Here is a 26,632-nt window from a genome sequence, read left to right as displayed (position 1 = left end):
AGAAGGAGAGAGTGTTGACACATTGTGGGGTTGGCAACCAATGTCACAAAACAGTATGTGTATTGTTTAATGAGAAACTAATTTGTTCCATAAAACTTCATCAAAAGCACAATAAAATAAATAAATATGTTGTCTATTTTAGAACTTTATATGATGGGAATCATATAGTGTATATGTGCTATGCTTGGCTTCTCTCAACATTGTTTGTCAAGTTTACCCATGTTCTTGCATGTAGCTGTAGCTCATTAGTTTTCATTGATATATAATATTTTATTGATGAATATGTGACAATTTATTCATTTTACTGTTGATAGACACAGAATTGTTTCTAGTTTGGGGCCATTATAAATAATGCTGTTGTGGACACACTTGTACATATCTCTTGGTGCAAATATGCAAGCATTTCTTTGGGGTATATTCCTAGCAGTAGACTCACAGAATTATAGAATATGATTATGTTCAACTTCCATAAATACTGCCAAACTGTTTTCCAAAGTGATTATAACAATTTATATTCCTTCCAGCAATGTAAGTGTTCCTACAGCTCTACATCTTCACCAATATTTGGCTGTCTTCTCAAGTATGCCTATTCAGGTAGGTGTTTTAAAAGTTTTTCATTTTGGTTTTAATTCAAATTAACATGATTACTAATGAAATAAGGGGCCCTGGTGGCACAATATTTAAGCACTTGGTTGCTAAGCAAAAGGTCAGCAATTTGAACCCACCAGCCATTCCGCAGGAGAAAGATGTGGTAGTCTCTTCCATAAGGATTGCACCCTTGGAAACCATATGGGGCAGTTCTAATCTGTCATATAGGCTCACTGAGTTGGAATCAATTCTACAGCAACAGGTTATTAATAAAATTAGTTTATTGTTCCTTATGTTTATTGGGCATTTTGGATGCCTCTTTTGTGAAGTGCCTGGAAGTCTTGCCTGTTTTTCTGTTGTATTGCTTTGTTATTTTCATATTGATTTGTAGAGAAGTTTTCTGTATATTCTGGATATGAGCACTCTTTAATTATGTATGTTACAAATATATTCTCCCTGTTAGCCTTGCCTTTTCACTCTCTTGATGGTGAATTTTGGTTAACAACGATTCTTAATTTTAATGTATCCTTACCAAACTTTGCCTTTACAGTAGTGTTTTTTGAGTCCTGTTTATGAAGTCACTTTCTACCTTGAGATCATGAAAATATTCTTTATTACCTTCTGGAAGATTTGTTATGGCTGTAACATTTAGATCTGATATCCAGCTAAAATTTATTTTTGAGTAAATTGTAAGGTAAGGTTAATTTATTTTCTTCTCCATGTGGAAATCCAATTGTGCAGTGCCATATATTGCATACGGTATATTGCAATGGCATGTTTTTTGTAAAACAAGTATATAAACAGGGATGAGTTTCTTGAATTTCTATTCCATTTCACAGGCTATTTTCCATCCTTTTGCCAATACCTCATAGTCTTAATTACAGTGGCTTCATAATAAGTCAAGGTATCCATTCGAAGTTCTTTTGCCTTGTTCTTCATCATGTGTATTTTGGTTATTCTTAGCCTTTTGCACTTCCACCTAAAATTTTTTTCCATCTAAATTTTAGAACCAGCTTGTCATTTACATCCCCCTTCCCCCCCCAAAAAAACTGGTTAAAACTTTTACTGGAAATACAATGACTCTACAGACCAATTCGGGAAGAATTAATTTCTTAACAACATTGTGGTCTTCTAATCTATACACATGGTATATATACCCTACTGTTTCGTAGGTCTTTTTACTGCCTTTTAATAAAATTTTGTAGTTTTCTGCATGAATGGTTTGTGCAACCGCTGCGGAAAACAGTAAATTGCAAATGCTATTAAACAATGATACTAAAATATCCTTCCCATCATCGCTGCTCATATTCACCTCATTGCACAGAAAGAATCTGAGAGATGGACAAGAGAAGTGCAGGAAGCATGGGAAAAGGGTTAAAACCACTTATTTAAAAAAAAAAAAAAGTCTCTTCTCAACTCATTCTGCACATCCAGATGTATGGTTTTGTTAGTGGAGGAGAAGGAAGAGAAGCTTTGAGCTGTTACAGTACTTGTATATACACACGCACACCCACAAACTTTTCGTAAGGAGGAAAAAAACCCTTTAAGTTGCTGGCTATATGTTAATTTTTACTTAATATTTGTAGGTACATTTCAGTTCCATATTCAACATAATTACCATTTTAATAGTTGTATTAAAACTGTTTTATAACCCTTTAAAACTCAGGTTTCTACCTACTGGTAGGAATCATCATCATGAGGAAGTCTCAGAACTATGGGTTTTGGCTGGCCAGGTGACTGCCCAGCAAAAGACTGTATTTCCTAACACGTTTTGCAGCTATGTATAGCTAAGTACCCAAATTTGGGCCAATAAGACGCAAGCAGGTATGTGTGTATGACATATCACTTAATACATATGTCCATATATATATATATGTATGTGTATGTATAAATATACATATGTATGAATAAGGAAGACCGAAGAATTGATGCCTTTGAATTACGGTGTTGGTGAAGAATATTGAATATACCATGGACTGCCAGAAGAATGAACAAATCTGTCTTGGAAGAAGTACAGCCAGAAGGCTTCTTAGAAGCAAGGACAAGTTATTGGCAAAGATCAGTCCCTGGAGAATGTTGTCATGCTTGGTAAAGTAGAGCATCAGCTAAAAAGAGGAAGATCCTCTGTGAAATAGATTGACACAGTAGCTGCAACAGTGGGCTCAAGCGCAACAACAATTTGAAGATGGCACAGGACCAGGCAGGATTTTGTTTTGTTGTACCTAGTGTCACTATAAGTTGGAACTGACTTGACAGCAGCTAACGACAACAATGTATGTATGTATATGTATATATGATAAAGAAGCTGATGGTTTTCTACTTTCTTGTTCCCCCTTCCCACTGACTGGAAAACAGCAGCAAATGAAGCAACTGCCTTGGACCCAGAGATGCAAGCCTTCTCCTGATGAGGATGGTCTGGCCAACCTGAGATACATCATTTCTGGACTGTTGTCTGAATAAAAAATAAATGTCTATCTTATTTAAAGATTAGAATTTGAGGATTCTGTTATAGCAGGTTTTAATACAAAGGTCTAAGTACTCAGTTATGTTATTCGCAGAAAAAAAATTAAACTATTGCTCCACACCAAAGCAAGAATAAATGTCAGAAGGATTAGGGGATAAAAACAAAACTTTAAAGTAAAAAAATACACATCAATGTTCACGCATATAATTTTCATATGGCAATGACATCATTAAGCATTATATCAAAGGCAAAAATCACAAAAAGACTGACAGACTTGACTGCAATCCCACAAAATTAACAATTTTTTTTTTTAAATAAACGAATGTCAACATGATGAATAAAGCTACAACACAACATACAAACTGCAGAAAAGCAATTTAGTTTAAGGCTTATGTCCATAAAAAAAAAATTTTTTTTTTTCCATAGTACTTAAAAATTGAAAAGTCAGAGACACCAGAAAAATGGCAAAGAACATTAACACTGATTCTTGGTTGCAAACCACAGAAACCAACTCTGGTTAACTTAAAGTGAATTAACTGGGAGAATATGAGAAAGCTAAAAGGAAGAACTAGTCTCAGAAAGGTCGAGAAAAGTAGTTCTAGAGAATCTGGGTAGTAGGAACTACCACACAGTCTTTTCTGAGTGCTGCCATTGGAATAAATGAACAAAACTCTTTGCCATCAAGTTGATTCCAGATCATAGCGACCCTATAGGATAGAGCAGAACTACCCTATAAGGTTTCCAAGGCTGTAATCTTTACAGAAACAGACTGCCACATCTTCCTCCCTCAGAGCAGCTGGTAGGTTCGAATGCCGACCTTTTGGTTAGCAGCCAAAAATTTATCCACTAGGTCACCAGGGCTCCCTGGAAACAGACTCTGAGGTAGAGAGTTGGGAAATGGTTTGCTGGGGAGTGTTCTCAAGGAGATAATACCTATAAAGAAGTGAGGAAGGCAGGACTGGGCAGAGGGAGGAGATTTACAATAAGGATGCAAGTGAAGCCTCAGCCAATTCTACAGGTACTGTTTGCTGGGATGGCCCTTTAGAGTTGTCCTAAATTGACTCAAGGAAGCTGGAACTTTGTATTACCCCATTAGCCAGTCATTGGCCTTGGGTTTGCAGCCAGTTATTGGCCTTGGTTTGCACCCAGTCATTGGCCTCAGGCTGCACCCAGACAAGGCAGGTCTCTGGTGAGGGAGGCCCTGAGCATTCAGCAGCTGATAGTCCTAGTAGATAGACTTATATTCTTCCTTTACATCACACCATTCAAAATTCAAAACTTTTAGGAGAGCCAAATTGGCACATTTGATCATGTGCTCACAATTTGGCTGGGGCAGGCAAGGTCCTCTGATACACTGTCCCTCCAAAACTGCACTAGTTATTTGTTGCCATTGAGCCAATTCCAAATCATGGTGACCCATGTGTGTCAGGGTAGAACTGTGCTCCATAGAGTTTTCAATGTCTGATTTTTCAGAAGTAGATCCCTAGGCTTTTACCTCCGAGGCACCTCTGGATGTACTCCCCCTTCAACCTTGCACACAGAGCGTAATTCCCCCACTCCACCCAAAGAACAATTGGATGCTACTACCAAAACAAGGTGTAATGGAAGTCAGATTTACAGGAGACAGCAGACATTCTATAATAAAAAAACCATATCAACAGGCAATTCAGAAATAAAGATATATAAATGATTAATAAGCTTTAAAAAGTTCACCCTCACTAGCGATCGATGAAGTGAAAACTAAAACTATTTTGTCCTAATCAGATTGACAAAGGTTAAGAAGAAGAATCTTACTCAGTATTTGTAAGGGTGGTGAAAGACAGGCAGTCAAACACAACGCTGACAGAAGAAAATCAATTTTGCAAAGTATGCCGAAAGTTTTAAGAATATATATACCCTGCAATTCCACTTCTAGGAATTTATCCAGAGGAAATGATCAATTATGTAGAAAGATATATGCACAAAGATATTCAATGCAGCATTGTTTGCTATACTTATAAAAAAAGGAAACAAACTGAATGTTCAAAACTAGGCCATAGATTCAGTAAATTATGATAAATCCAAATGATGCAGTATAATGAAGCTATTGGAAATCATGCAGTTTTTATTTATATATACGGAAAGATATTCATATTATCGGTAAGTTTTAAAAATTACAAAACATACAATAAATCATTCTGTGTATATATATGTATATTTATGTGTACATATATATGTATGTATGTACACACACACACATATAACCAAACCAAACCCATTGCTGTCGAGTTGATTCTGACTCATAGCTACTGTGTAGGACAGAATAGAACTGCCCCATAGGGTTTCCAATGAGTGGAAGGTGGATTCCAACTGCCGCTCTTTTTGTTAGCAGCCTGAGCTCTTACCCACTTTGTCACCAGGGCTCCCATATACGTGTGTGTGTATATATGTATGTCAAAAGGTAAATGTTATTTTTGGGTGAAGAAATTATAATTACTGCTTCCCTTTGTTTTTTTTCTCTATGACTTCTGTATTAAACATGTATTAAATTTGTAATTAGAACAATATTACATATAATAAATAGATAATTAATTACTAAACTTATAAAATATGACATTCTTGATTTTTTTTTTTTTTAGAATTTTACATCTTCAGAAATTGGTTGAAATTGAGGTGGGCTTTTAGGTTCAATTTCTCAAAAACAAAAAGATTTTTGACTAACTGGAAGAGTTGATACTCAGGGCCATATGAGAAATCAGATGTAGTAACTGTTTTAAGTAAAAACAATGACTTGACCCATAAAAATCTGTTTTTACCTTTATAATCATCAATCTTTTTATTTTTTAAAACAAGAATTGTGAACCAAATAGTTCTGGCCCATATTAAAGGAAGATTAAATTACTTGGAAAGAACTCAGAGGAAAGTAGTAAAAATAATTACGTATTTATATATTGGGCTCTATAATGACATGCAAGAGGAAATCATTTGGAAAATAAAACTAAAAATAACCGTACATTTTATGGGTTACCATAACCTCTGAAGAGTAGGACACGAAGAAAAAAAAATTAATTTTTATAAGAATAATTTAGTTTAGCCTTAGGAAGAATGTCCTGTTCTTAAATAAGTATCTGAGTGTTTATTACATGCCCAGGACCATGGCTGTGGGACTGTGACCACAGAATGTGTTACTAATGGAAAAAAAAAAAAAAACAACTTTTTTTTTAAAGCGTGGCAAAGCTAGAATAATTATTTTTCAAAATAGGGGCTTACTACATTATCTTTTGAGATTCATTCCATGTTTATGGTTCTTTGAATTCCAGGCATCTTAGAACAATTATAAAAAAAAAAAATTCAATTATACATATGGCTTTTTGAAAGTGAGAGAAATGGATTATTCATTAGGGAATATAAAAGAGAACAAAAAATCAGAGATTTTCATTACTAGTAAAGAAAATATAGGCATGGAATTTAGGTAGCGGATGCATTATAGTACTTGACTCCATTAGAGGGGCACGGGAGGGGGCAATTAAACTAGCCATAAAGGGGTGTGGGTGTGTGTACGTATTGTAAGTGCTGGTGTGTGTGTTTTGGACCTTTATTTCTTGGAAAGTATATAGTGCAATACAGTGAATGTAGAGAACACTTCCTATAGCGTATTGGTTACCCATTAGTTTTATAGGATACAAGGGAAGGGAAAGAATGGGTTTAATATGCATAAGTATCATTCTCAATCTGGGCTGTTGTTCTATCTTCCAAATAACTGGCAGCAATGTAAAGATACTAATAACTGCTTTAAAAACCTGAAGTCTGTAATGAAAAATCACTTACATGCTACTCAAAAAATTCAATTACATGCCTCTCAAAAATAAAATAAAAAGCAAAATACAAAAAAAAACTAAATAGTACACACACATACAAAAGGTACAATTTCATACATTAAGCCTTACTACGCATCAGCTGGGGCCCTGGTAGTACAGTGGTTAAAGCCCTCAGCTGCTAACTGAAACGTTGGCAGTTCGAACCCACCAGCCACACTGTGGGAGAAAGATTTGGTGGTCTGCATCTATAAAGATTTACTGCCTTGGAAACCCTATGGGGCAGTTCTACTCTGTCCTATAGGGGCGCTGTGAGTTGGGATCCATGCCAGCAACGGATTTGGTTTTTTCTGGTTTATGTATCAGATGGAGTCCCTGGGCGGTGCAAATTATTGGCTGCTAACTGAAAGGTTAGAGGGTTGAGTCTACCCAGAGATGCCTCAGAAGAAAGGCCTGGCAAAGTGCTTCTGAAAAATCAGCCTCTGAAAACCCTATTAAGCAAGTTGTACTCTGACACACATGGAATCGCCATGAGTGGAAATTGACTTGAAGGCAATTGGTTTTTATGTATCAGGCACTGTCTATCCAACGAACATACAGTACTCATGTAATCGTCGTAACAACTTCATGAGGCTGTGATCATTCTTATCCTTATTTTACAGATGAGAAAACTGAGGCACAGAGGTCACCTAAGCTCAAGGTCATATAACTAGTAAGTAGTGCAGCTGGAATTCAAATCTAGACCATCTGGCTCTGGAGGCCATGATCATAACCACTAAACTATTATGTCAAAGTATTTACTTCATATGTTAATGTTGTTGTTGTAAGGTGCCCTCGAGTTGGTTCCGACTCATAGTGACCCTATGCACAACACAACGGAACACTGCCGGGTCCTGAGCCATCCTTACAATCATTGTTACACTTGAGCTCCTTGTTGCAGCCACTGTGTCGATGTAGCTCGTTGAGGGTCTTCCTCTTTTCCGCTGACCCTGTACTCTGCTAAGCATGATGCCCTTCTCCAGGGGCTGATCCCTCCTGACAACATGTCCAAAGTATGTAAGACAGAGTCTCACCATCCTTGCTTCCAAGGAGCATCCCGGTTATACTTCTTCCGAGACAGATTTGTTTGTTCTTTTGGCAGTCCACGGTATATTCAATATTCTTCGCCAACACCACAATTCAAAGGCGTCAATTCTTCTTTGGTCTTCCTTATTCATTATCCAGCTTTCACATGCATATCCTGCGATTGAAAATACTATGGCTTGGGTCAGGCACACCTTAGTCTTCAAGGTGACATCTTTGCTCTTCAACACTTTAAAGAGGTCCTTTGCAGCAGATTTACCCAATGCAATGCATCTTTTGATTTCTTGGCTGCCACTTCCATGGCTGTGGATTGTGGATCCAGGTAAAATGAAATCCCTGACAACTTCAATCTTTTCTGCGTTTACCGTGATGTTGCTCATTGGTCCAGTTGTGAGGATTTTTGTTTTATGTTGAGGTGTAATCCATACTGAAGGCTGTGGTCTTTGATCTTCATTAGTAAGTGCTTCAAGTCCTCTTCACTTTCAGCAAGCAAGGTTATGTCATCTGCATAACGCAGGTTGTTAATGAGTCTTCCTCCAATCCTGATGCCCTGTTCTTCTTCATATAGTCCAGCTTCTCGGATTATTTGCTCAGCATACAGATTAAATAGGTATGGTGAAAGAACACAACCCTGCCGCACACCTTTCCTGACTTTAAACCAATCAGTATTCCCTTGTTCTATCCGAACAATTGCCTCTTGATCTATGTAAAGGTTCCTCATGAGCACAATTAAGTGTTCTGGAATTCCCATTCTTCGCAGCGTTATGCATAGTTTGTTATGATCCACACAGTCAAATGCCTTTGCATAATCAATAAAACACAGGTAAACACCCTTCTGATATTCTCTTTCAGCCAGGATCCAACTGACATCAGCAGTGATATCCCTGGTTCCACGTCCTCTTCCGAAACCGGCCTGAATTTCTGGCAGTTCCCTGTTGATACACTGCTGCAGCCATTTTTGAACGATCTTCAGCAGAATTTTGCTTGCGTGTGACATTAATGATATTGTTCTATAATTTCCACATTTGGTTGGATCACCTTTCTTGGGAATAGGCATAAATATGGATCTGTTCCAATCAGTTGGCCAGGAAGCTGTCTTCCATATTTCTTGGCATAGACAAGTGAGCACCTCCTGTGCTGCATCTGTTTGTTGAAACATCTCAGTTGATATTCCATCAATTCCTGAAGCCTTGTTTCTCACCAATGCCTTCAGAGCAGCTTGGACTTCTTCCTTCAGTACCATCGGTTCCTGATCATATGCCACCTGTTGATATGGTTGAATGTCGACTAATTGTTTTTGGTATAATGACTCTGTGTATTCCTTCCATCTTCTTTTGATGCTTCCTGCATCATTTAATATTTTCCCCATGGAATCCTTCACTATTGCAACTTGAGGCTTGAATTTTTTCTTCAGTTCTTTCAGCTTGAGAAACGCTGAGCGTGTTCTTCCCTTTTGGTTTTCCATCTCCAGCTCTTTGCACATGTCATTATAATACTTTATTTTGTCTTCTCGAGAGGCCTTTTGAAATATTCTGTTCAGTTCTTTCACTTCATCAATTCTTCCTTTTGCTTAAGTGCTCGACGCTCAAGAGCAAGTTTCAGAGTCTCCTCTGACATCCACCTTGGTCTTTGCTTTCTTTCCTGTCTTTTCAGTGACCTCTTGCTTTCTTCATGGATGATGTCCTTGATGTCATTCCACAACTCATCTGGTCTTTGGTCACTAGTGTTCAATGTGTCAAACCTATTCTTGAGATGGTCTCTAAATTCAGGTGGGATATACTCAAGGTCATATTTTGGCTCTTGTGGACTTGCTCTGATTTTCTTGAATTTCAGCTTGAACTTGCATATGAGCAATTAACGGTCTGTTCCATAGTCTGCCCCTGGCCTTGTTCTGACTGATGATACTGAGCTTTTCCATCATCTCTTTCCACAGATGTAGTCGATTTGATTTCTGTGTGTTCCATCTGGCGAGGTCCATGTGTATAAATAGTTGCCATTTATGTTGGTGAAAGAAGGTATTTGCAATGAAGAAGTCGTTGGTCCTGCAAAATTCTATCATTTGATCTCCAGCATTGTTTCCATCACCAATGCCGTATTTTCCAACCACTGATCTTTCTTCTTTGTTTCCGACTTTTGCAATGCAATCGCCAGTAATTATCAATGCATCTTGATTGCATGTTCGATCAGTTTCAGACTGCAGCAGCTGATAAAAATCTTCTATTTCTTCATTTTTGGCCCTAGTGGTTGGTGCATACATTTGAGTAATAGTCGTATTAACTGGTCTTCCTTGTAGGCGTATGGATATTATCCTATCACTGACAGCGTTGTACTTCAGGATAGATCTTGAAACGTTCTTTTTGACGATGAATGCAACACCATTCCTCTTTGAGTTGTCACTGCCAGCATAGTAGACTATATGATTGTCTGATTCAAAATGGCCAATACCAGTCCATTTCAGCTCACTAATTCCTAGGATATGTGTTCCATTTCATTTCATTATGCATTTCATTTTTGACGATTTCCAGTTTTCCTAGATTCAGACTTCGTACATTTCAGGTGCAGATTATTAATGGATGTTTGCGGCTTTTTCTTCTCATTTTGAGTCGTGCCACATCAGCAAATGAAGGTCCTGAAAGCTTTACTCTATCCATGTCATTAAGGTCGACTCTACTTTGAGGAGGCAGCTCTTCCCCAGTCATCTTTTGAGTACCTTCCAACCTGGGGGGCTCATCTTTCAGCACTATATCAGACAATGTTCCGCTGCTATTCATAAGGTTTTCACTGGCTAATGCTTTTCAGAAGTAGACTGCTGAGTCCTTCTTCCTCGTCTGTCTTAGTCTGGAAGCTCAGCTGAAACCTGTCCTCCATGTGTGACCCTGCTGGTATCTGAATACCGGTGGCATAGCTCCCAGCATCACAGCAACACACAAGCCCCGACAGTATGACAAACTGACAGACACATGGGGGCATATGTTAATATTTGATAACAATTCTGAAGTTTGTAAATTTCCACAGCCTACAGAGTTAGAAGTATAAAGTAAGTCAGCGCTAAAGAAAAGAACTTTTTCAGTTCAGAATTTGAATTGGAAGTGATTTTCCTTGATTAGCTTCATGACAAATACATGTATAAGGAGAAGTGGGAAATGAGAAAAAGAAAGAAATTATGCTTATTTTAAATGAATTTGTCATGGACTTGCTGTTTGGATAAGTAAAATATAAAAACTTTAAATTTAAAATAAAAGCTTTGTCTGCCTTATTAGAAAGACAATTAACAAACATGAATGTAAGTATTATTTAGAGAAAAGGCACAGTCAGATTTGACTAATGTTTAATTCTACGACTGACTTAAAATCTTTGTAATACTTTTAATTAAGGAACAATGTGATTGGGACTTAGGTGAGAAAACAAAATTATGACATTTGCAGCTTCTTTAGGATAACTTTTTCCCCCCATGATAGAATCATCACTTTGTTTCTTGAGGAAAATACCATTGACCTAATCTGTATATCGAATGCCAGCTGGTAAAAAAGCAAAACATAACCTGATAGAATGTCAGCACAGGACATCTAACTAAAACTCACTTTAAAAAAAAATGGAGCTCGTATTAAAGGTTGTACATGGTTTTGTACCTCAAATGTTCTAATGCTGTAGATTTGAAGAGTCGTAGGTCTAACAATATAATTTACTTCTTCTAAGACATTTGTGACATGGGACAATTGACATATTGTCACTGGAATAACAGTAACTTCAATCCCCAGTTCTAAAATTCTAAGCACAATTGTTTAACAGGCTGACCTTTGACAAAAGGGGAAAACAAGCTAAATGACCAGAGTATTCCTTCTTGGCACTGACAATGAAGCTGTTTTCCAAAAGATTAGTCTCTAAATTGGCATGTGGGAAATCTGACAACCAAAGGCTTGCCAACAGTGGTGGTCTAAAGGAGACTTTTCCTGACAATGTTACTATAAGTGTCATATGCATATTTTGATAATACCTCCTAGAATCTTAGCTCCTTTCCCCCATTGCCTTCCCATTTTGTTAGTTAGTACATTTTACTAACTAAAAAATACATTATTTCCATTCTCATGATTCTCCACATCTTGGCCCTATTTAACCTATCTGCCCCTACTTTGACAATGCTGCCTTTTGGTTCTCTTCCCATCTCTCAGGCTACTCCTTGCACCTCACCTCTGTAGGTCTTTTAACCAGCCAGTAAATGTTGGAATTCCCCAAGCCTTGCCTTCTTTTAAATTCTGTACCAAGGCTATTCAATATGGTAACCACTAACCACACGGGGCTATTTAAACTTAAATTGATAAAATTAAACAAAATTTAAAATTCTGTTCCTCAGTTGCACTCAGCATTTCAGTGCCCAAAAGCCACAAGTGGCTGGTGGCTATTGTATTGGTCAGCATTGGTATAGAATATTTCAGTCATCTCGGAAAGTTCTATCATATATTATTGTTGTTAGCTAACATCGAGTTGGCCTCCCATTCATGACAACCCTATATACGATGGAACAAAATGCTATCCTGGTCCTACGCCATTCCCATGATCAGTTGCATGTAGTGTTGCTCTGTACTGTCTCCCTAGGTGATCTTATCATACCCGTGAAACAGCTATCACCTATTTGCAGAAGACCCCCAAATTTGTACTCTCCAATTCAAATTTCTCCTTTGAGCACAAGAACCATGTAGTCAAATACTTCCTTAGACCTTCCACTTGCATATTTCAAACCACCTAATTGTCATCGAGACAATTCTGACTTATGGAGACCCATGTGTCGGAGTGCTCCATAGCATTTTCTTTCCTTTTCTAATGTTGTATTGTATTTTTGGTGGAAGTATACACAGCAAAACAGGTTCCCATTCAACAATTTCTACACATCATGTTCAGTGACATTGGGTACATTTTTTACAACGTATCAACATTCTCATTATTTCCATTCTAGCTGTTCCATTACCATTAACTTAGTCTCACTTTCCCCCAACCTTCTCACCTATGCTTTAGAGTAACTGTTTCCCATTTGGTCTCATATAGATAATTTTTAAAAAGAGCGCAGTGCTAAAGGGTGACATCCTCTAATTTTTTAACTAAACTGCTATGTAGTGATGAGTCCTGTTGTCCAGTTCCTTCTCTGATTCTCGGGTTTCTTTCTCTTTTGCTCCAGACTAACAGAGACCAATAGCTGCATCTTAGATGGCCACTCACAAGCTTTTAACCCTAGACACTACTCACCAAACTAAAATGTAGAACATAAACTTCATGAATTACATTATGCCAAATGACTGAATTGGCATGTGAAGCCATGACCCCAAGTCTTCAAACCAAAAAACTAATCCTGTCAGGTAACTGGTTATACATATGAAATACCAGCATCTGTAGCCCCTATTTGTTATATATATATAATTGGTTGTTGCTGCAAAATTATATATAACATAGTATTTACGAATTCATTCTTCTCCTCCTGCACAACTTAGCCGCATAAGTTTCATTAGTCAAGCTGTGCAAAATCCACCCACCACCATAAATAAAAAGTGACTATTATCTAGAGAATGATTCCCTCTCTTCTCTACCCTGATAACCACCAATGAACATTTGTGTCTGTATATCTACCTATACTTTTCAATTTATAAAAGTGACATCATACAGTATTTGTCCTTTTGCGATTGACGTATTTCACTCAGTGTAATGTCCTCCAGGTTCATTCACATTGCAAGATGTTTCAGGAAATCACTTTTCTTTAGGGCTGCAGAGTATCCCATTATATATACATATCACATTTTACTTATCCATCTATCCATTGATGGATACTTAGGTTGTTTCCATCTTCTTGCTATTGCGAATAGCGCTATAGCGAACGTAAGTGTGCATATGCCTGTTTGTGTCTCTTTTATGAGTACCCTAGAGTGTACATCTAGGAGTGGAGTTGCTGGATCATAAGATAGTTCTATTTTTCATTTTTTGAGGAATGACCATGCTGTTTTCCACAGTGGTTGTACCATTTACATTCCCACCAGCAGTGGATAAGGGTTCCAATTTTCTGATATCCTCACCAACATTTGTTGTTGTTTTTTTTTAATCAATGTTATTTTAGCAGGGGCGAAGTGGGTATCTCCTTACCTGTTAGGTTCAATTGGTTAATAGTGTTATTCAAATCTTCTTTTTCTTTCTGGTTGTACTATTATCAAAAGTAGTGTATTAAAGTCTCCTACTACTATTGTGGATCTACTTCGCTAATTCTGTTAGAGCTGGATTTATAATTTTATGGCTGTGACATTAGGTACATAGATATTTATGATTATTATATTTTCTTGCTCTACATGTCTATGGCCAAATTTCTCATCTTTATCTCCAAATCTAGTTTTAGAATGTTCTTTTTCTCACTAATGCCACCACCATCCAAACCCGGATGAACAAGTTAGAAAGCTCCAGTTATCCTTCATTCTCTCCCAATCCTTCAATCAATCCCCAGGTTCTCTGAGTTGCCTCTTAAGTGTCTCTCAAATTTGTCCCCTTCTTCATCTCTCCCACACCCCCTATGATCCAAATTCCTGTATCTTGGTTAGTGGAGAAATCTGCCAGGATTCAACACTTGGTTTTGGCTGGGTGACCTTGGGCAACTTACTTAACCTCTTTTACTAAACCAAATTTTTCACCTGTAAATTGACAGGAATACTACGATTTTCTTCATAGCGTTGTGAGGATTAAATTAGATCATGAATATAGGACTGAGCACAGTATCCAAGATATAAGTGTTCAATAAATGCTAACTGCTATTATTACTATCATCTCATGCCTAGCTTACTGAAGTTGTGTCCTGTGTTCTCATGCTTTCCCTTGCTCCTTTCCAATCTTCTGTCCAGAATATAACCAGAAAGATCTTTAAAAATATATAATTCTGATCATGTACTCCTGTCTCCCTCAAAACCCATTAATGGCTTCATAGGGCCTTTAGAGTAAAGGTAGACTTGCTCTTAGCAGTCCTGCCCCTTAATCCCTTGCTTTAAGCAAATTGTCTTTAAATTCCTTAGGTAAGCCATGTTCACTCCATGAGGATTTTTATCCATAATATTACCCTTGTTTGAACCCCCACCTCCACCCCCATCATTTTAGTCCTAATCATTCTTCAGACCTCAGCTGAAAAGTCACTTCCTCTCTGACTGTGTCAGATCTCTCTATTTTGCATTCTCATTGCACCATGTTCCTGTTGGTCCCAGAATGTCTCAGTTTGCAATTACACATTTAAATAAGTAACCACTATTTAGGGATATCTTTGATGTCATATGGATCTTGACTGAAACCAGAGAATACCAGTAAGATGTTTACCTGTTTTATTGACTATGCAAAGGCATTTGACTGCCTGGGTCATAACAAATTATGGATAACATGGTGAAGAATGGGACTTCCAGAAGGTTTAATTTGTGCTCATGAGGAATCCTGTACATAGACCAAGAGGCAGTCACTTGAACAGAAAAAGCGACTGCGTGGTTTCAAATCAGGAAAGGTGTGCATTACGGTTGTATCCTTTCACCATACTTACTCAATCTGTATGCTGAGTAATAATATGAGAAGCTAGACTGTATGAAGAACAGGGCATCAGAATTGGAGGAAGACTCATTAACGACCTTCGATATGCAGATGACACAATCTTGCTTGCTGAAAGTGAAGAGGGCTTGAAGCACTTACTGAAGAAGATCAAAAACCACAGCCTCCAGTATGGATTACACCTCAACATAAAGAAAAGAAAAATCTTCACAACTGTACCAATAAACAACATCATGATAGGTGGAGAAAAGACTGAAGTTGTCAAGGATTTCATTTTACTTGGATACATAACCAACACCCGTGGAAGCAGCAGTCAGGAAATCAAATGATGTATTACATTGGGTAAATGTGCTGCAAAGGACCTCTTTAAAGTGTTGAAGAGCAAAGATGTCACCTTGAAGACTAAGGTGTGCCTGACCCAAGCCATGGTATTTTCAATAGCCTCATATGCACGCGAAAGCTGGACAATGAATAAGGAAGACTGAAGAACACATGCCTTTGAATTATGGTGTTGGAGAAGAATATGGAATATACCACGGACTGCCAGAAGAATGAACAAATCTGTCTTGAAAGAAGTACAGCCAGAACGTTCCCCAGAGAAGGACATCATATTTGGTAAAGCGTTAGTGAAAGAGAGGAAGACCTTCAACGACATATGCTACCACAGTGGCTACAACAATAGGCTCAAGCACAGCAATAATTGTGAGGGTGGCACAGGACCAGACAGTATTTCGTTCTGTTGTACACAGGGTTGGAACTGACTTGACAGCACCTAACAACAACAAATAAATTTATTTCTGTGTTCCCTCCAAAAGGCATCTCAAACTGAGCTCCTAATATTGCCTCCACCCAAACATGTTCTGTTCACCATTTCCTTCCTCTCAGAAAACAGCAACGGCATCCTTCAAGTTGCACTGGACAAAAACCTTGGATTCTCCTTCTCTCACACTCTTCATTCATTAGCAAATCTTACTGCCTCTCCAGAAATCGACCACTTTTCCCATTACAATTGCTGCTCACCGTGGTCCAAGCCACATCATTACTTCCTGGATGGTTGTAATGCCTTCTAACACATTTCGTTGCTTCTATTTTGCCTCTACCACTTTCCCCCTTTGATCTATTCAGAACAAGTCAGCTAGACTGTTCCTTTAAACATATTTCAGATCATGTCACTCTACTGAAACTCTCCAACGACTTGCCATCCCCCTTGGTAAAAACCAAAGTCCTTCTAACAGCCAAAAAGGTCCTACACCTTCTGGTCATTTGTCACACCCTCCAAACTCTCTGACCTTACCTTCTTTGATTCTTCCTATCTCTAAAGTAGCTCCAGCCACAAGTGACTGTCTACAATTGCATGAACATCTCAGGCTTGCTCCCACCTTTGAGTCTTTTCTTTCCCTCTGCTTGCGAACTCACGCACTCAGGTCTTCCTTGGCCATTCTATGGAAAATCTCAACACCCCTATCCCCATTCCATAGCAGTCACCAGTAGCATGCTATAGATTTTATCTACTTAGTGTATTCCTCTCTCTCACACCAGAACACGAGCTCCATATGAGAGAGGCGATTATCTGTTTTGCTTACTGCTACGTCCCCAGAACACAGACAGCTTATAGCAGCTGCTCAAAATTTTTTCTGTTAAATAAATGTTCAATGCCAATAGCCACCGAATTAGCTTTGAGGCTGAAAGGTACCACAGGGATCAGACAAGACAGCAATTCCCTAGAATTTTTTTGATTTTTCTGGCCTTTTCAGGTTTTCTGCTAACATTACTAAAGCTCAGCAGGTGCTTTAAAAACACTGGCATCACAATCCAAGAACTGTTCCTTCTTTCCAGCTTTAAGAGAGAGATAATAAGATGAGGTGAAAAGTTGTCAAGGTCAAATAAGATCATGCATATAATTTTTTAAACATTGTCTAGTTACAGTAGCTTTTATTCTGAGCACTTTTAAACAGCTTTACGAACTCTGAGGCTCTTTGATCATGCTACAAGGATTCAGCAGAGTGTGAAGTTTCCCTTTACAAATAAAAATTCAAAATACATATAGAAAACACATAAATAAAAGAGAAATTGTCAGAGAAAGCCATTCATCGCTGTTACGTGTTTTACTTGAGTTTTAGTAGAATTTATGTTAAAAATGGAACTCTGTTGCTATTAAAGTTGGAAAATTATTTTTTACATTTTACAGAAAACTGGCCTGCACAGGAGAGGAGTACCTTTCTTTTTCTATGAAAATAGAGCAGTTCTTCACAAATCAAGCCAAATAGAAACTTCCTGGTTTGTTATTGCCGACTGTGTGTGTTTTGAATGCTGGGCTTCCAATCATTTTCGGAAACACCTCAAATTAACAATAGTTTTCAAACAATAAGATACAACAGCCCCCTTCTCATCTTCCAACATCACAGCTTTTAAAATAAAGGTGTCACGTCATCGATTGTGTGGACACACCCACTGTATCACGAATGGAATTAATGAACGGTTATGCAAATCTATACCAGGCAGGGTAAGACTACGCCTCAAAGGCTTCACAGAGGAAATCCTGCCGTCCCCCCGCCACTCCCCCATCCCAGGGCCGGAGCGAGTTCGGAAAGTAGCGGCGGTTCGGCGCCCGGAGCAGGCCTCCCGGGTCTGCACAGCTCGCTCGCGCCTCCGGAAGCGCCAGCGCGCCCGACGGGAAAGCCCCAGCATCACCCGGAGGAGCGAGGGGCGGCGCGCGGATAGAGCACGGCCTCGGGTACCACGCGCCTGAGGGGGAAGTGGCTCTTTCGCCCTGCAGCATCTCGCGAGATTTCGCCGGCTTTGCCCAAGTACTGCGAGTTTAGAACTTCAAAAAAAAAAAAAGCGAGCCGGCGAGAAGCCCAGGAGCTGGTGGCAGCTAGCGCGGGAGCATCTGCTACCGGCGCGCGCTGAAGCACGACCCGCACACCCTTTAGTCCGCCAAGCCGGGCGCCGTCTGCAGCCGTGTGGCTTGGACTGCCAGTCCACTGACGCACGGCCCGGCCCGAGGGACCGTAGAGAGGGAGGCGCCCGGGGGGCCCGCTTCAGTACGCCGCAGAGTGGGGCGGGGGAAGGAGGTGGGGGGTGGGTGGAGGACGACGGAAGGGGAGGTAGCGGCGCGGAGATCTTCCCGGCGAAGGTCGCGCGCCTGCTCCTTGATCGCGTTGCTCACGCTCCTCGCGCTTCCCGAGGCCCGGCGCGCCTGGCTGGACGCGGCCCCTGCGCGGGCGGCTCCCCCGTGGGGTCGCTTAGGAGTCCTGGAGGCTTGGGCGCAGAGGGAGCGTCCGCCGCGCACTATTGCGGGATCGCGGGTGGGCGGGCTGAGGGGCGGAGGAGCCGCCAGCCCCGCCTCCCGCGTGCTGCAGCCCGAGCAGCAGCCGCCGCGGCCCCGCGGAGGCTTTAAACAGCGAGGCCCGCCCCGCGCCGCCTTCACTCGCGCGCTGACTCTGCAGCTGGCGGCGTTCGCATCGGCCCGGGCTAGCGGCTGCAAGCGGGCGACGGGGAGAGCGACTCCCTCACCTGGCGTTGCGGCCGCAGCCACCGCCGGCCAGGGGCGCGGAGGACGCGTAGCCCGCGACGTCTGCCAGGCTTCTCCGGGTTCGCCGGTGGTCGGGAGGCGATGGAGCCGGGGCCCACGGCGCCCTCCTCCGGCGCCCCGAGGACGGCAGGGCCCGGGGAGACGCCGCCAGCCGCTGCGTTGACCGCTGCGGGGATGGACCTGCCCGGTACCGCTGTGCCCTCAGCGCCGGAGGATGCTGCGGCCGCTAGCCGGGGCGGCGGCGGGGTCCGCGGTGAGGGCGTCGCGGCGGCCGGGGACGGGCTGGGAAGACCTCTGGGGCCCACCCCGAGCCAGAGCCGCTTCCAGGTGGACCTGGTCTCCGAGAGCGCCGGGCGGGCCGCGGCTGCCGCAGCGGCGGCGGGGACGGGGGAGAAGGAGACCCCTGAGTCGGGAAAGGCCGTTGGGGAGAGCGGGCCGACCAAGGGCAGCGAGGAAGCCAAGGGCCGCTTCCGCGTGAACTTCGTGGATCCGGCCGCCACCTCGTCGGCGGACGAGAGCCTGTCGGATGCGGCGGGTGTCGCAGGCGACGGACCCAATGTGAACTTCCAGAACGGCGGGGACACGGTGCTGAGTGAGGGCAGCAGCCTGCACTCGGGCGGCGGCGGCGGCGGCGGCAGCGGGCACCACCAGCACTATTACTATGACACCCACACCAACACTTACTACCTGCGCACTTTCGGCCACAACACCATGGACGCGGTGCCGAGGATCGACCACTATCGGCACACGGCCGCGCAGCTGGGCGAGAAGCTGCTCCGGCCCAGCCTGGCGGAGCTCCACGACGAGCTGGAAAAGGTGAGCTCGCCAGCCCCCTCCCTGCAGCTCCCTTCCGCCCTGACCACTGGTCCGCGCTGACCGCGGGATGTGGCTGCAGCCCTCCCTGGGTGAGGTGGCGGGAATGAAAGAGCTCTACTTTTTGGCGTCTCGGGATTCAGCTGTCAAGAGTGGAATTGCAGAGGAATGTAACCTAATAGCTTAAAAGTTTGCAGCGGGTTAGGCTAGTTAAAACGTGATGTTGGGGAGGCTGGCTTCAACAGCCGTCGCATCCAGTTATGTATCTCTTCTACGCTTTTTTTTCTCACCCAGCTTGACAGCTACCACCTTTCTGAGGACAGTTGTGTTTGTACCTGTTCCCCTCCCGGGAAGGAAATGTTCAGGAGGTTTAGGTGTGAACGTCTCTTGGGAGAGAAGGGAGCGCACCTACCATCTGTGCCCATTTTAAAGATTGTATAATACATGGTTTACGTACAGCCATTAGGGACCCCTCGAGTGGGAACGTTGGTGTTTGAAGGAGAATCTTAACACAGGGTGTGTTTGTGGTTTGCGAATCACTAAAGTGCAGTTTTTTCAGCCTTGAATATGCAAAAGATTATAGAAATCTTAAATCTTGGAGCATGCTGTTTCTGATGATGGTATAAATCCATTTCATTTATAATGTAAACCTTTTGAGAGGGGACTATATAAAAAGTTTGGAGGGGGGAGAGACGAAGGATTTAAAAAAAAAAAAAAAAAGACAATTGGTTTTTCTATGTAGAATGCCCAGAAAGGTTTTCTGGGGTCTCTCATAAGTAGCTATTTTGTGAACAGAAAACCAATCCCATTAACTCTTAATTTCTGTAATTATGTTTTTTAGGGTCTATTTTTAGGGTCACATATCTCATCAGTGTTCAAAAGCATTATTTTGAGATAACATTGGTGCTTTTGAGATTTGGGGAATGTTTAATTTTTTTATGAGTTGGTATCACTGCGAAGGCTACATTTACGAGTGTATAATGGCTACATTATTGGAATTTTGTGAATGCAAACAGTTGGTACCACATAGCATGAAATGATCGTGTTTGAGAAAGTTTAAATACTGAATGTATGTGATTTGTTTTGGATTTGATTATTTCAGACATTCATACAACAGGATATTTATTTGTCCCAAGGTTTGATAGTGTAACATTCATACAGTTTGAAATAATTGCGAAGGCCCCAACCCTTACATCTTACTGTTCAAAAGCCTGACATGATTTAGCTTTAGATAATACTACTCCTCTTATTCCGTTGTGGTTTTTTGTCGCATCAGAAGCAAAAACAATTTTTAAAACACTTTTGTTCATATTCCTGTTGTTTTTCTCAAATTAAGTTTTTTCTTATGAAAGTCCAAAATCTTTGTAGGCTAAAGTAGATATGAAACTGGCAGTTTTTCTTGTCTTAGAGCGTTTTACTATTGAAAATATTATGCAGATTGATTTCACCAAAGTGGAGTAGCTTCATAGTAAAGCAGTCTATTTGCTTTTTAGAAAGTTATTTTTTTGTATTGAAAGTTTTAGAAGGAGTTTTTGAATTGGAGCATGTTACCTTGACCTTCTGTGCTTCCTAGGAAGTTTCTGTTATTTTAAGTTCAATAACAAAGCTCTTCAGATTCTCTAAAACTATAGGTTCCTTAGGCTTTTTATGTTGTGTGTGTGTGTTGTGGTGGGTTTACAGTGTCTTAAACATAACATCTGTATTGTTAGCTGTGTAGTAGTTCAAGAAGTCACCCAAACTCAGCTTCTTCAGCTTTCAGGGTTATTGTGAAGATTGGAAAAAACTGCACGTAAAGAACCAAGCTCAGTGCCTGGAAAGTAATGGCCAGTGTAGTTACTATTTTGTCCTTATATTTGTCCTTTAGGAAGTACAGTGTTAAACTCTAAGAATTTCTCTTTTAGATTCTCACAGAGTGCTAGAGGCTTAGGTGAATGTAGTATATAAAATGCAATGTTTGGATTTTCATTGCTGCAACAAGTAGTCTAATGAGTACTTTAGGAATTAAAAAAAAACTGCTTAGGTCCTTTATGACCAACAAAAGAGGTCTGTTAGGTTAATTAAGCATAGAACCACACATTGAGGATACTTTAATGTAGAATTTTAGCAAGCGAAGTAAACATGTGTGATGTTAAGTAGTACATCATGGCTATAGAGATACTGTTGGGGAGCTGGTAGAGGAGGACTGATGACCTGGGTTGGCCAAATCCTCAACAATTGGTCATCACCCTGTCTAGATTGATTCTTAGCTTCTTAAAATTGTCTCTAATGCTTCTAGCTCAGTGAATCATACTGTGTAGAATTTCTATAGCATTTAATTCTATTGCTTGATTACATGTTGTCATGTAGTAATCACTAAGTATTTAAGTATCTACTGTGTGTCTAAATCTGTTTAGGAACTATGGAGGAGCAAAAGACAAGCTCTCCAGAAACTCGTTAAGGGAAAGGACCGTGTTGTCTTCTTTCTACTTGATTTGCCTTCATTGTTCTGCACTGTGACTTTTATGTGTTTTGCCTAAATACCCAACTAAGGGGGAGTAGTTAAATAACCATGTTGCATCTTTCTGTATTATGCTGTAGAGCAGCTGTAACTGTTTTAGAGCCAAGACTCATGAGTTCTCCGTGGCTTTTAGGTGCAGTCTACTTGGCTATGGCACTGTGGGATGATGCAGCGATTAGCAGAACAGATAATGCCTCTGTTTAAACAGACATTAATGAAAAAGTTGCGCAAGTATATAGTAACAAATAATTTCAGTGCTATGAAGGAAAACTATAGAATGCTAAGACCAAAAAACCTGTTGAGTTGAATGCTAGTGAGGCTGTTACAGGACCTAATCTTGATTGAGATATTGGGGAACCGTTTTTCAAGAACTGTGACATTGAAGCAGAGACTTGAAGGGTAAGTTGACAGTAAGGCAGAAGAACATTCCAGGCCAAAGGAACAGCATATGTGAAGGTAGTTAGTGAAGTGAGAAAGTGTTTGATACGTCCAAAGAACTAAAAGAAGCCCGGTGTAGATTTTATCATAAATACAGTAGGAAACTACTGAAGAATTTTGTGTGAGGGAGTCACAGGATGTGTGTTGTTTTAACACATCTGGGTGAAGAATGGATTGGCTGGAGCAAGAATGGAAGTAGGGTGACCCAAGCTATTAAGTCTGGATTAGAGATAATAAGAGTCTGTAGTAGAACTCATCGGATGTGGGGTGAATTGGATGTGGCAGAGGGAGGGAAGTTGACTCCAGGTTTTGGACTTGAGTAACTGAATAAATGGTGGTACTCTTGCTTGAGGTAGAAAAGACTGGAGAAGGAATAGATTTTAGGAGGGAGGAGAACTCTGAGTAGTCTGTAGGAGATCTTTTCTGAGAGTCATTTTGAGAAATGAAGGGATGGTGCTTTAAAGTTGTAGATGAAATTATTTAGGGAGAGTGGATAGATAGATAATTAAGTAGAGTCCAGGGTTGGGTGTGAAGAAACTCAGCCTGTTAGAGAATGAGGTGCCACTAGCAAAGGAAATTTAAGAAGGAGCTGCCAGGCTAGTGAGAAATAGCCAGGAAAGCAGTGTCAGGAAAGCTGAGGGAAGAGTTTTAAAAAAGGCAGAACTCTTCAAAGCTGATTCCAGAAATTAAAAAAAAAAAAGAAAATGAAGAGTTGACAAAGAAGTGTTTGATGGACAGCTTCAGAACGAGTATGTGATAGAAGCTGTGATTACTAAATACAGGGAAGTGTGGTGGTCAATCCAGAATAATCCCTGTTGGATTTTAGGGCATTATTAAAACAGTTTTAAATGTTGTTTACCTTTGCAGTTGTCCTTAGGCCAAGGCTTGGGAGCCTTTTGCTAGTGGTATGTCAAGTCCTAGTATATGAACTTTGTTGTTGTTAAAAGTAAAAGTAAAAGGGGGAAGTTGAAGGGAGCAACTATACGGAGTGTTTCTATGTCTTGCTCAACTAGTTGTTTTTTATTTAATTCCCAAGAAATAGATCTTACACATATTTTTTTTTTTTAGTCATGATAAAATGAGCTCAGAGAAGCTGAAAAAAATGCCTAATGTCACTGTCATAGAAAGTGTTACAACTGGAATTCATGTCCAGGTTTTTCTGACTCCAAGGCCAGGACTTACTTAGTAGCTCCAGGTTACTATCCCTTTCTTCTCTCTTCTTCAGACCTGCTCTCAGCTGACAGGGATGTTGAGAACACCGTGAGGATTATCACCATCACCTCTCCACCTTGGCCTCCTGAAAGTGGAATGAGTGTGTAACTTGAGAGAAATGAGGAAGAGGATGTAGTGATGTTGTAATTACTGATTTATGTGACTGTCTCTTACTATACAGCTTGGGTTTTCATTTTCATTCAAGCCCTTGCCAACCACCTAGCAGCCAGAGTTTGGCTCTCTCACACAAAATCCTTCTGTAGCCATTTTCTTAGTTTCTTAGTACTGTTGTAAGAGAAATACCACAAGTGAGAGGCTTTAAAGGTCAAATTTATTTTCTCACAGTTTAGGCGGCTAAAAGTTTGAATTCAGGGAACAGGACACTGGCTGAAGGGGAAGACTTGCTCTCTCTGCTAGCTCTAGGAGAAGAGCCTTTCCTCTTTTCTGTAAGCCTGGCTTTCCTCTGATCCTTCTGTTTTCCTGTTTGTGCTTACTTGCCTCTGTGTCTCTGCTGCTGCTTATAACTGAAGAGTGATTAGGTGTAGGGCACACCCCACACCGATACGGCCTTATTAACATACTAAAGAAAACTCTGTTCCCAAAGGGGATTACTCCAGTAGGTATAGGGGTTAGGATTCCAACATGAATTTTGGAGGGGGTGGGGGAAGGGGGCCCAATTCAGTCCATAACACTTTCCTACTGCATTGATGATAAAATCTCCACTGGCCTTCTTTTAGTTCTTTGGACGTACCAAGCACTTTCTCACCTTACTACTTTCATATATGCTGTTCCTTAGGCCTGAAATATTCTGCTTTATTATCACCTTACTCTCCAAGTCTCAGCTTCAACACCACACTTCAGAGCTTGTGTCTCATTCATATTTACTGAATGTGTCTTGGTGGGCAGTTCCTCCCACGTAATAAGGACTTATTATGTAAAACACTAAACATGCTTACTAACCCCTTTAGCACTTGTAGCTATTTCTCTGAGAAGGCTATGTTCATTCCTGGCCATTTTTACGAGGGGCTGTACCACTCAGTCATCTTGCCTGCTACATCCCTGCCAATGGCTGCTGAAGACTGACTTACCCATTAATTACTTTACATTCCCCAAGCGCACACCAACTGTGACTACCTGGCTAGAAGGAAAGATAAGTTTTGGGATTTAAAAAGTAAAAAAAATCTGCCCACTGCTAATGATAATTCTTCCATGTGCGTTTGTGTTCATACTCAAAAACATTTTCAGTCTTGTGAGACTGCTACCTGCTATCTCAACTTCCTCACTTTTCACGTGTCACATTTCTCTAGTATGGCTTCTATCCCATCATTTCACCTAAATAGTTTTTGTTAATGTCACCAGTGACTGCCATCCCTATCACCAATTCCAGGAAACATTTTTTTTTCCAGCAACATTCAACCTTCTAGTAGCATTTGATGTTTTTTGAAGTTGCCTTGTCAACTTCCTTCACTTCCATAACACCATTCTCTCTTAGTTTTTTTCCCTTCTCCTTCTCTGGCTCTTTCAGCCTGATATCTTTTGCAGTCTCCTTTATTTCTATCTTGGCCATCCTCAAGACTTAATTCTGAAGTTTCTTCTTCCCTCTTTCCTCTTTTTTTCTCTCCCTATTTGGAAACCCTGGTGGCGTAGTGGTTTAAGAGCTGTAGCTGCTAACCAAAAGGTCAGCAGTTCGAATCCACCAAGTGCTGCTTGGAACACTATGGGTCGGTTCTACTCTGTCCTGTTGGGTCCCTGTGAGTCAGAATTGACTCTCCGGTAATGGTTTTGGTTTCTTTGGTTTTATTCTGAACCTATGGGGAGAGGAAAAACGAAGAAGCGTCAGAATTAAGTCTTGAGGATGGCTAGGTTAGAAATACACTGCAAAAAATAACAAGCTGAAAGAGCCAGAGAAGGAGAAGGAAAAAATAAAAACTGAGGGAGTGGTGTTATTTAACTGTTTAGCCTCATATGCATGTGAAAGCTGGACAGTGAATAAGGAGGACTGATGAAGAATCGATGCCTTTGAATTATGGTGTTGGTGAAGAATATTGAATATACTGTGGACTACCAGAAGAACGAACAAGTCTGTCTTGGAAGCAGTATGGCCAGAATGCTCCTTAGAAGTGAGAATGGCGAGACTTTGTCTCGTGTACTTTGGACGTGTTATCAGAAGAGACCAGTCCCCTGTAGAAGGACATCATGCTTGGTAAAGTAGAGGGTCAGTGAAAAACAGGAAGACTTTTGATGAGTTGGATTGACACAGTGACTGCAACAATGGACTCAAACATAGCAACGATTGTGAGGATGGCGCAGGACCGGGCAGTGTTTCATTCTGTTGTATATAGGATTGCTATGAGTCAGAAGTGACTTCACAGCACCTGACAACGACAACATGCCGCATCGTTTGTAGGCTAATGACTCAAATATTTGTCTTCTTCCCAGCCCCTTTTCTGAGTTCTGGGCATCCAATGTCTGCTTGACATTTCTGCTTAATGTCTCAGTGGTGTCCCAGAATCACAAACTTTTTTCTTCCTCCACCTGCAAAAAACAAAACAGTTTTTTGTCTTGTGTCTCCCTGTGTGTCTTCCAGTGTGTCTTGTGTCTCCCTGAATGGTACCACTATTCATCATATTGTACAAGTAAGAAACCTATGAGACATTCTT

At 40.8% G+C, this 26,632-nt stretch overlaps 1 protein-coding gene across 1 annotated transcript in view; it reads left to right on the top strand.

Moving 5' to 3' along the window:
• Window positions 1-19,030: 19,030 nt before the first annotated feature.
• The window catches only part of SLC12A2 (solute carrier family 12 member 2), a 97,619-nt gene continuing 90,017 nt past the window's right edge, over window positions 19,031-26,632 (top strand). Inside the window, exon 1 of the mRNA XM_010590225.3 lies at window positions 19,031-19,828. Coding sequence (XP_010588527.3) covers window positions 19,094-19,828 — 735 coding nt within the window. The 5' untranslated portion in view covers window positions 19,031-19,093. The remainder of the gene's footprint in view (window positions 19,829-26,632) is intronic.

This window comes from Loxodonta africana, chromosome 2, assembly GCF_030014295.1.
Source record: "Loxodonta africana isolate mLoxAfr1 chromosome 2, mLoxAfr1.hap2, whole genome shotgun sequence".
NCBI classification, from domain to species: Eukaryota; Metazoa; Chordata; class Mammalia; order Proboscidea; family Elephantidae; genus Loxodonta; species Loxodonta africana.
Note: the sequence above shows the minus strand (reverse complement) of the source record. Positions and strands in the feature narration are given on the sequence as shown.